Genomic DNA, 9677 nt, shown 5'->3' with positions numbered 1-9677 from the left:
CTAAAGCTTCCTGTCATGATTTTTGGGTGTCCTATTTGAAACAGCTGGACCTTCTGACCTGGCAAACTGCTGAGACCTTTTAGAATAGCTGAACTGTAGATAAAGATCTTCCGGGGAAGTAGGTGTGGGCAGGATGTGTGGTTTCCCTGCCTCTCATTTGAACACTGATTCAGTTAATTTTTCACGAACATTCACTTACAATAAAAGTTGCATTCCAGAGAAATTGGAAAGGACAAGCTAGCTACTGATCATCTTTAGTTTGACTTGAGACTAGAGCAGTATCTTTCTGAATGTCACAGAAATACACAGCAGGGAAACTGTGCCCCCTACTCTAATCTCAAACCAGCCTCCTCTGCTAGTGTGACCTTGAGGACTCAAATTAGCCATAACAATAACAACAGAGCACGTACTTGTTTACCAAATAATCTGGAGCTGAGCAGGAAGACATGATAACGCGTGCCTCAGCCTGGCTCTGAATGTGTGTACAGCAGCCTGAACCCAGGGAAGAGATTTCTAAACTTTAGTGATGTAAAGATTCTTTCTCTGACATTCCAGGCTAACCACTGTCTAAGTTAAGGCTCTGCAAAACATCTGGGACATATGTTTCTGGAAAAAATTATGGCATCTTTTCTACAACTCTTCCTGGTCTGAGCATTGTAAGCTCGGCCCTGACAGGCGGCTCCGCAGCAGGATTACCTGTGGGCCTGGGGAAGCTGCCCCGGCAGCACAGAAAGTCCCCTTTCCCTCGGCATCTATTTACCTACTGCCACTTAGGAACAAAGCACAGAGCACAGAAAGACTCAAACATGAGTAAAATACAGATGCTGCTGTCCCCTAAAAAAATCACTTTCTCTTTAGAAAAGCAGTGGATTACTTCTCTACTCAGCCGCTGGCTGAACCACAATAATATGCTGTCTGATACTCGAAGTCTATAGTCAGCGGAAACAGAGCCAGGGCTTGAGATTTGAAGCTTAAAACCAAAGCACAATGAACTAGCACTTGGCTGCCCCACGGCCACTGAATCCAGACGGCAAAGTGCTCTCACCACCTAGGACATCTAGGAAAATGTCCTCATCGCAGATGTGCCTATGTTACTTGATTTAGAGTTTTTCTAAAAGAACATGAAATATTTGTTCTTTTAGAAAAATCTCAGGATTTTAATTTTACATCATCATGAGTGATCATCCCTCTTTTCACCAAAATTCAATCTTCATTAATCATTTACCACATATTAGCTCTGTAGCATACTTATAAAACCAAAGATTTAAGAGAAAAAATATATAAACTCAAAACTATAGGAGAAGGCCTTCTTCTCATTTTTGAAGGAGCAGAACTTAGAGGGAGGGGAATAGAATTCGTGTTTGAGAAGCCACCTGGGCCGGGCACTGCACGAGGTACTGTGCTTCTGTTGTAGTAGACATGGCACCATCAGGAACACAAAGTCTCAAGCAGAACCAGCCACATACTTTGTGAGGTCTAAAATGTGAGTCCCTTGTTAAAAATTAAGAAATTCAAGAGAAAAACCGCAGAGCATTAAACCAAGTGTGGGGCTTTCCTAAGTGTGGGACCCTATGTGAGTGCACAGGCCACACACCCATGAAATAGCCTCACTCTGAAGCCAGGTTACCTGGGCTTGAATGGCTTTGTCACTTACTAGTTGTGTGATCTTGGACAAGTCATCTGTAAAATGGAGATAATAACAGTCTCTACCTCATTGAGTTCTTATTAGGATTAAGTGAGATACTTGGAAAGTGCCTAGAGGAATACTTGGCATATAGCAAGCACTATAAAAATTTTAATAAATATATACAGAATACTTGGCATATGGCAAGCCTAAATATCTCAAAATGCTAGAGAAAACTACAGCCATGACATTATGTAGTAATTACCAAAATATATTTTTTAATGTTTTGAGAGTTTCGATTCCTGATAAATACAATCATGTTTTTATTGCTGTAACAGTGGTCACCTTTTAATTTACTTTAACAATTAAACAAGAGATTTTAAAAGATATTCTGGATTGAAGCCAACTACTCATAAAGTAAGACTGAAGTACAAAAAAAGATGCTGATTTATGCTCAAGGTTCTGGAGGTCTGTGGAGTGCAAGTTGTCACGAAGCCAATTTAATAGAGCTGCTTCCTTTATGCCGAAAGGATTCACTGGGGACATCACTGTTTCCATACAGGAAATAAAGCTTGTTGTATTTAAACAAAAACTAGAACATACCTTTTTTTTTTTTTTTTTGAGACAGTGTCTCACTTTGTCTCCCTGTGTAGAGTGCCGTGGCGTCATCCTAGCTCACTCTAACCTAAAACTCCTGGGCTCAAGTGATCCTCCTGCCTCAGCCTCCCAAGTAGCTGGGACTGCAGGGGGGTGCCAACACACCCAGCTAATTTTTTCTATTTCTGGTGGAGACAGGGTCTTGCTCTTGCTCAGGCTGGTTTCAGGAGATCCTCCTGCCTCAGCCTCTCAGAGTGTTAGGATTACAGGAATGAGCCACCACACCCAGCCACATACTTTACTTTTCTTTTTACAATGCAGAATACTGTAAGAAAAAAAACTGTACAACAGGAAATGTTACTAATCATATAAACTCTATATTTAGTTCTAGAAAAAAATACTACAAAACAGTCAGAAGATAACTTGTAAGTACTGACATGCTTTTTAAAAAAATTTCAATAGATTGAGGGGTACAAGTAAAATAGCTTTTGGTTACTAAAATGAATTGTATAGTAGTGAAATCTGGGAATGATACGTACTTTTATCTAGAAAACAAATTTGGTATACAGAGGCATAACCTTTTAATGGTTACTGTTTATTAATGTTTGTTTTGTAAGAGAAGACTCCGTGTCTTCACTGAGTCATTTGCACTTTTTTTTACTCTTTACCATCAATAATTCTCAGGACTTTCAGAAGCTTTTGCAAAAAACATGTAGGGCTTTTTTTATTCCATTATAGTAAATATTATTGTTGACTGAAAAATTCTAAAGTAAATTGCTATTTGTCAAACAATTCGCCCGAGGTACACAGATTTGGGATACTTCTCCTTAAGAGTTGGCCACTGAACAATGAAGTAATCTGAGAAATGAAACAGAATCTTTCCGGACAAGGATAACGTTTCTACACGGCAGATGCTTTCAACGTAGACAATGATCACTTTCTTTATTCCTAGTATCCCAAGGAGAAGGGCAGATACACAGATAGGAACACATGTTCCTGGTCCATTACACAACACCTAAAAAAAAAAAAAAAAAAGGTTGAAGGTCAAATTAAAATACAGAATAATAATCTAAGTGAGGCATTTTGTATTAAGAATAATCTGATCTTCAAGGGGATTTGTTTATTATTCTAAACAATAATTCTTTTTATGCTTTTTTTGGTCTTTTTTGTCAAGAACCAGGATGCATCAAACTGTGTGTTTAATTCACACACTTAGGGCTGTGTTGTCTTGGCTGTCTTGCTTACCAATTGTGTGACTTGGCTCAAATCACTTAACTTTTAACTTCTAGCCCCGGTGCCTGGTACTTGCTCAGTCAGCACTCACTGGACAGACATGTGTTGCTCTTCTCCTAATGCTTTGTGAATCTTGGATGTCCCATGCATGTATAGAAAACAGATCAAATCAACTAAGATTCACTCAGTTTTCTTTCATGTACCAACTTATTCTTGATGTATGAGAAAATGTCTTTAAGTGACTAATTATGTAGAATATTTTTGTGGCATGTGGCCGGGCGCGGTGGCTCACACCTGTAATCCTAGCCCTCTGGGAGGCCGAGGCGGGTGGATCACTCGAGGTCAGGAGTTCGAGACCAGCCTGAGTGAGCCCAGTCTCTACTAAAAATAGAAATAAAAATTATCTGGACAACTAAAAATATATATAGAAAAAATTAGCCGGGCATGGTGGCGCATGCCTGTAGTCCCAGCTACTCGGGAGGCTGAGGCAGTAGGATCGCTTAAGCCCAGGAGTTTGAGGTTGCTGTGAGCTAGGCTGACGCCACGGCACTCACTCTAGCCCGGGCAACAAAGTGAGACTCTGTCTCAAAAAAAAAAAAAAAAAAAAAAGAATATTTTTGTGGGATGTGGAATCATTTTAGGTGTTCAATCCAACAAATGTAATTTTCAAGAGAAGACTACCATGTGAATGAGATTTTTCCCACAAGAGGGTTTAATCTATGCTTGTAACACAGAAGAGTTTTAATGCTTTTGAATTCTGCTAATTTTTATAGAAAGCCTCTCGTTAAAAACAATTTAGTTGACTAGCCCAACAAGAGAAATAAAAACAAACTCATAGAGCAACTGCAAAGAATTCTTATAAGTCTTTTAAGAAAATGAGAGGAAACATATTTCACAGAATTGCTGGTAAGATAATTTATTACCATGTTCAGAGGAAAAAGTGTTTTACACAACATCTTAGTCATATGCTCAATGTTGACTGAATTCATAAAACCTAATAGAGCATTTTATTCCACAAACCATAAAACAAAAAGTTTCCAGTTGTCTACACATGCTTATTGGGCATGATCTATAATGTCACATGATTTTATCAGCCCAAAATCCACAAAACTTGGCAGACACCAGAGAATCTTAGAGTTAGAAGGGTCCCCAGATATGCTGTCTACACCAGCATTTCGCAGACCCTCCCTGACAGAGAGACAGACAGACATCCTGCTTCCATGTGAACACGGTCAGGACTGTAAGAGTTTGATGAAGGTCATCTGGTCTAGGCTCCACCTTCTGGAGCTGTGACCACCTGCAACACCATTCCCAGAGCTTTGGAAAGAGAAGGTGGCCTGTTTCAGGCTTCCTTGAAGCTCTCTATCTACAATTTAAATCCCCTTTCTGTCTTTTATGGAGAAATTCATTTGGACTTTTCTCTTGAATCACCAGCTACTCAGCTGCTCTCCAGAGTGGTCTTCTTTAACCTCCCTTAAGTTGCCCCATAACCTTTCTTCATAGTTCCTCAAGGCAGTGTAATAGAAAGAAAATGGGACTAAGAGTCAGGGGAATAGGGTTAAACACACTGTAAATTAAGCTCTGTGCCTTTGGGCAACAGCAATAATGATAATCACCACCTTGGTGCTCCTCACCACTATTTATTAACAAACTGTTATAGCCAGGTCCTGTACCAAACATTAAAGATATATATATATATATGTATATATGTAGATATATATATATGTAGATATATATATATATATTTAGTTAATCCTAACAGCAATCATTCGAAGCAAGTTTTGTTATTCCTTTTTGCAAATGAGGAAACTGAGGCACAAAGAGATGGGGCAAGTTGTCTGATCACACGTTTAGGAGGTGAAGGAGTTATATTGTTTCAGGTCCCTTTCTTCCTATGTGACTGTTACCTTACCTAGAAATAAGTAGACTGACATTAAATGATTTTCCCTGTCAGCTCTAGGATTTTATAATTTTATGACTCTAATTTGCTTCTAGCTTTGTCATAAGCCTAAATTACAAACTTGCTATGAATCCTTTTAGGGCTTAGAATTCTAAAAATCCTATTAATGCAAGGCACTACTGACATTTTGGACTGGGTAATTTTTAGTTGGGGGCCTGTCCTATGCATCATAGCACACTTAGCAGCATCCCTGGCCTCTACTCACTACTCACAAGATTCCTGTAGTCAAGACAATCAAGAATGACTCCAAGCATTGCCAAATGTCTCCAGTTGACAACCACTGTATTAATATACTCTCTTATCCTTGGATAATTTGCGTTGCTTTTCTCAATCTCCTTTTCAATAATATGCAGCAAAACAAAAACTACAGTTAAAAAATAATGTAAAATTCATAGATGATGTCATGTATCTCTGTGGCATCGGTCGTGATTTCTCCTTTCATGTTCCTGATGGAAGTTATTAGAGATTTTTCTTTTCTGCTCTTGGTTAGTCTAGCCAGTGGTGTGTCTATTTTGTTTATCTTTTCAAAGAACCAAATTTTTGTTTTATTAATTTCCCTTATAGTATTTTTGTTGTCCTTTTCATTTAATTCTGATTTGATCTTAATAATTTCTCTCCTTCTGCTGGGTTTGGGTCAGTCTGTCCTTTCTCCAGCTCTTTGAGTCTATTCATTAAGTTGTCTATTTGTAAGTTTTCTGTCTTTTTGAAATAGGCATTTATGGAAATGAATTTTCCTCTCAGGACTGCTTTAGCTGTGTCCCATAGATTTTGATAAGTTGTGTCTCCTTTGCCATTTAATTCAAAGAATGTTTTCATTTCTGACTTGATTTCTTCCTTTACAAAATAGTTGTTCAGGAGAAGGTTGTTTAGCTTCCATGACTTTGAGTAGGAATGAGAGTTTCTGTTAGGGTTCATTATTACTTTTATTTCACTGTGATCCGAGAAGATGCATGGTATGATTTCTATTTTTTTAAATTTTTTAAGACATGCTTTATGTCCTAGGATATGGTCAATCTTAGAGAATGTCCCGTGAGCTGATAAGAAGAATGTATATTCAGTGGATTTTGGGTAGAATGTCTGTAAAATCTTTATGCACACAAATTGGAAAATGAGGAGGAAATGGACAAATTTTTAGAAACACACAGCCTTCCCAAGCTCAATCAGGATGAAATAGAATTCCTGAATAGACCAACATCAAGAACTGAAATTGAAACAGCAATAAAAAACCTTCCCAAAAAGAAAAGCCCTGGTCCAGATGGGTTCACACCCGAATTTTACCACACATACAAAGATGAACTGGTGCCCATCCTACATAAACTATTCTCCAATATCGAGAAGGATGGAATTCTCCCCAACACATTTTATCAAGCCAATATAACATTGATACCAAAACCAGGAAAGGACGCAACAATAAAAGAAAACTACAGACCAATTTCTCTCATGAACATAGATGCAAAAATTCTCAATAAAATTCTAGCAAATCATATCCAAGTGCTTATTAAAAAAATAATTCATCACGACCAAGTAGGCTTCATCCCAGAGATGCAAGGGTGGTTCAACATACGAAAATCTATAAATGTAATTCACCACATAAATAGAAGCAAAAATAAAGACCATATGATCCTCTCAATAGATGCAGAAAAAGCATTTGACAAAATTCAACACCATTTTATGATAAGAATGCTTAACAAAGTAGGCATAAATGGGACCTACCTAAAAATGATACAAGCCATATATGACAAACCCACAGCCAACATCATACTGAATGGGGAAAAACTGAAAGCATTCCCACTCAGAACTGGAACCAGACAAGGCTGCCCACTGTCCCCATTACTTTTCAACATAGTATTGGAAGTCCTTGTGAGAGCTATCAGGCAAGAGAGCAGAATCAAGGGTGTCCAAATAGGGACAGAAGAGATCAAACTCTCACTCTTTGCTGATGACATGATGTACCTGGAAAACCCCAAGGACTCAACCAAGAGACTCCTGGAATTAATTAATGAATTCAGTAAAGTCTCAGGTTACAAAATCAATACACACAAATCAGAGGCATTCATATATGCCAATAACATTCAATTGGAGAACCAAATTAAGGACTCAATACCCTTCAAAATAGCAACAAAGAAAATAAAATATTTAGAAATATATTTAAGTAAAGAGGCAAAGGACCTCTATAGAGAGAACTATGAAACACTTAGGAAGGAAACTGCAGAACACGTAAATAGGTGGAAAACCATACCATGCTCATGGATTGGAAGAATCAACATTGTTAAAATGTCTATACTACCCAAAGTAATCTATAGATTCAATGCAATTCCTATTAAATTACCAATATCATTTTTCACAGATTTAGAAAAAATAATTATACACTTTGTATGGAATCAGAGAAGACCCCGTATAGCAAAAGCAATTTTAAGCAATAAAAACAAAATGGGAGGTATTAATTTGCCAGACTTCAAAACATACTACAAGGCTGTGGTTCTTAAAACTGCCTGGTATTGGCACAAGTGCAGGGACACAGACCAGTAGAAAAGAACAGAAAATCCAAATATAAAACCATCCTCATATAGCCATCTAATCTTTGACAAAATAGACAAAAACATACTCTGGGGACAAGAATCCCTATTTAATAAATGGTGCTGGGAAAACTGGATAGCCACATGTAGAAGACTGAAACAGGACCCGCAGATTTCACCTCTCAGAAAAATCAAATCACGGTGGATAACAGATTTAAACCTTAAATGGGAAACGATTAGAATTCTAGAAGAAAATGTAGGAAAGACTCTTACAGACATTGGTCTAGGCAAAGAATTTATGAAGAAAACCCCTAAGGCAATCACAGCAACAACAAAAATAAATGAATGGGACCTGATTAAATTAAAAAGCTTCTGCACAGCCAAAGAAACAGTCACGAAAATAAACAGACAGCCTACAGAATGGGAAAAAATTTTCGCATACTACACATCAGATAAAAGACTGATAACAAGAATCTATTTAGAACTCAGGAAAATCAGCAAGAAAAAAATCAAACAATCCTATCAAAAAGTGGGCAAATGACATGAATAGAAATTTTTCAAAAGAAGATATAAGAATGGCTAACAAACATGAAAAAATGCTCAACATCCCTAATCGTCAGGGAAATGCAAATCAAAACCACAATGAGATATCACTTAACTCCGGTGAGAATTGCCTTTATCAAAAAATCCCAAAACAACACATGTTGGCATGGATGCTGAGAGACAGGAACACTCATACACTGCTGGTGGGACTGCAGACTAGTGCAACCCCTGTGGAAAGCATTATGGAGATACCTTAAACAGATTCAAGTAGACCTACCATTCGATCCAGCAATCCCATTATTGGGCATATACCCAGAAGAACAAAAGTCATTCTATAACAAAGACACCTGTACCCGAATGTTTATAGCAGCACAATTCACAATCACAAAGATGTGGAAACAACCCAAGTTCCCATCAATCCACGAATGGATTAGTAAACTGTGGTATATGTATACCATGGAGTATTACTCAGCTATAAGAAATAACGGTGATACGACATCTCTTTGGTTCTCCTGGAGAGAGTTGGAACCCATTATATTAAGTGAAGTATCCAAAGAATGGAAAAACAAGCATCACATGTACTCACCAGAAAATTGGTTTCCCTGATCATCACCTAAATGCACATCAGGGAAGGATACTAATTGGATATCAGACTGAGGCGGGGGGTGGGGGGAGGGGATGGGTGTATGCCTACATGATGAGTGCTTTGCGCACCGTCTGGGGAATGGTCATGCTTGAAGGTGCTGACTCAGGGAGGTGGGGGGTGGGGGGAGGGGATGGAGGTATGACCACATGTTGAGTGCCAGGTGCACTGTCTGGAGAATGGACACGCTTGAGGCTCTGACTCAGGGAGATGGGCGGGACACAGACAATGTATATAACCTGAGCTTTTGTACCCCTATGAAGAGCTGAAATAAAAAAAAATAATAATAAAAAAAAATAATGTAAGCATTGCTTGTTGGATCTTGAATGTCACAAAAATATTTTCACATTGTTGTTCCTTAAAAAAATATACATATTCATGTGTTCATTTCAACATCTGGTCAACCCTCTATATACAAGCTATGTGTACATTGATAGAGATGTCTATGTATGAGAGGGGGAATGATCAGGCATTTGGTGGGAGATGTATTAACAACCTGCTACAGATCAGAAGTAGAGACTATTAAGGTGAAAACGGAAATTAAAGGTATTTTGTTTGTTT

General features: G+C 38.1%; 1 protein-coding gene across 1 annotated transcript in view; it reads right to left on the bottom strand.

Moving 5' to 3' along the window:
• Positions 1-2745: 2745 nt before the first annotated feature.
• The window catches only part of ALG14 (ALG14 UDP-N-acetylglucosaminyltransferase subunit), a 92125-nt gene continuing 85193 nt past the window's right edge, over positions 2746-9677 (bottom strand). Inside the window, exon 4 of the mRNA XM_045547483.1 lies at positions 2746-3236. Coding sequence (XP_045403439.1) covers positions 3006-3236 — 231 coding nt within the window. The 3' untranslated portion in view covers positions 2746-3005. The remainder of the gene's footprint in view (positions 3237-9677) is intronic.

Source organism: Lemur catta, chromosome 3 (genome assembly GCF_020740605.2).
Source record: "Lemur catta isolate mLemCat1 chromosome 3, mLemCat1.pri, whole genome shotgun sequence".
NCBI classification, from domain to species: Eukaryota; Metazoa; Chordata; class Mammalia; order Primates; family Lemuridae; genus Lemur; species Lemur catta.
This window is presented reverse-complemented; position numbering and strand designations above follow the sequence as displayed.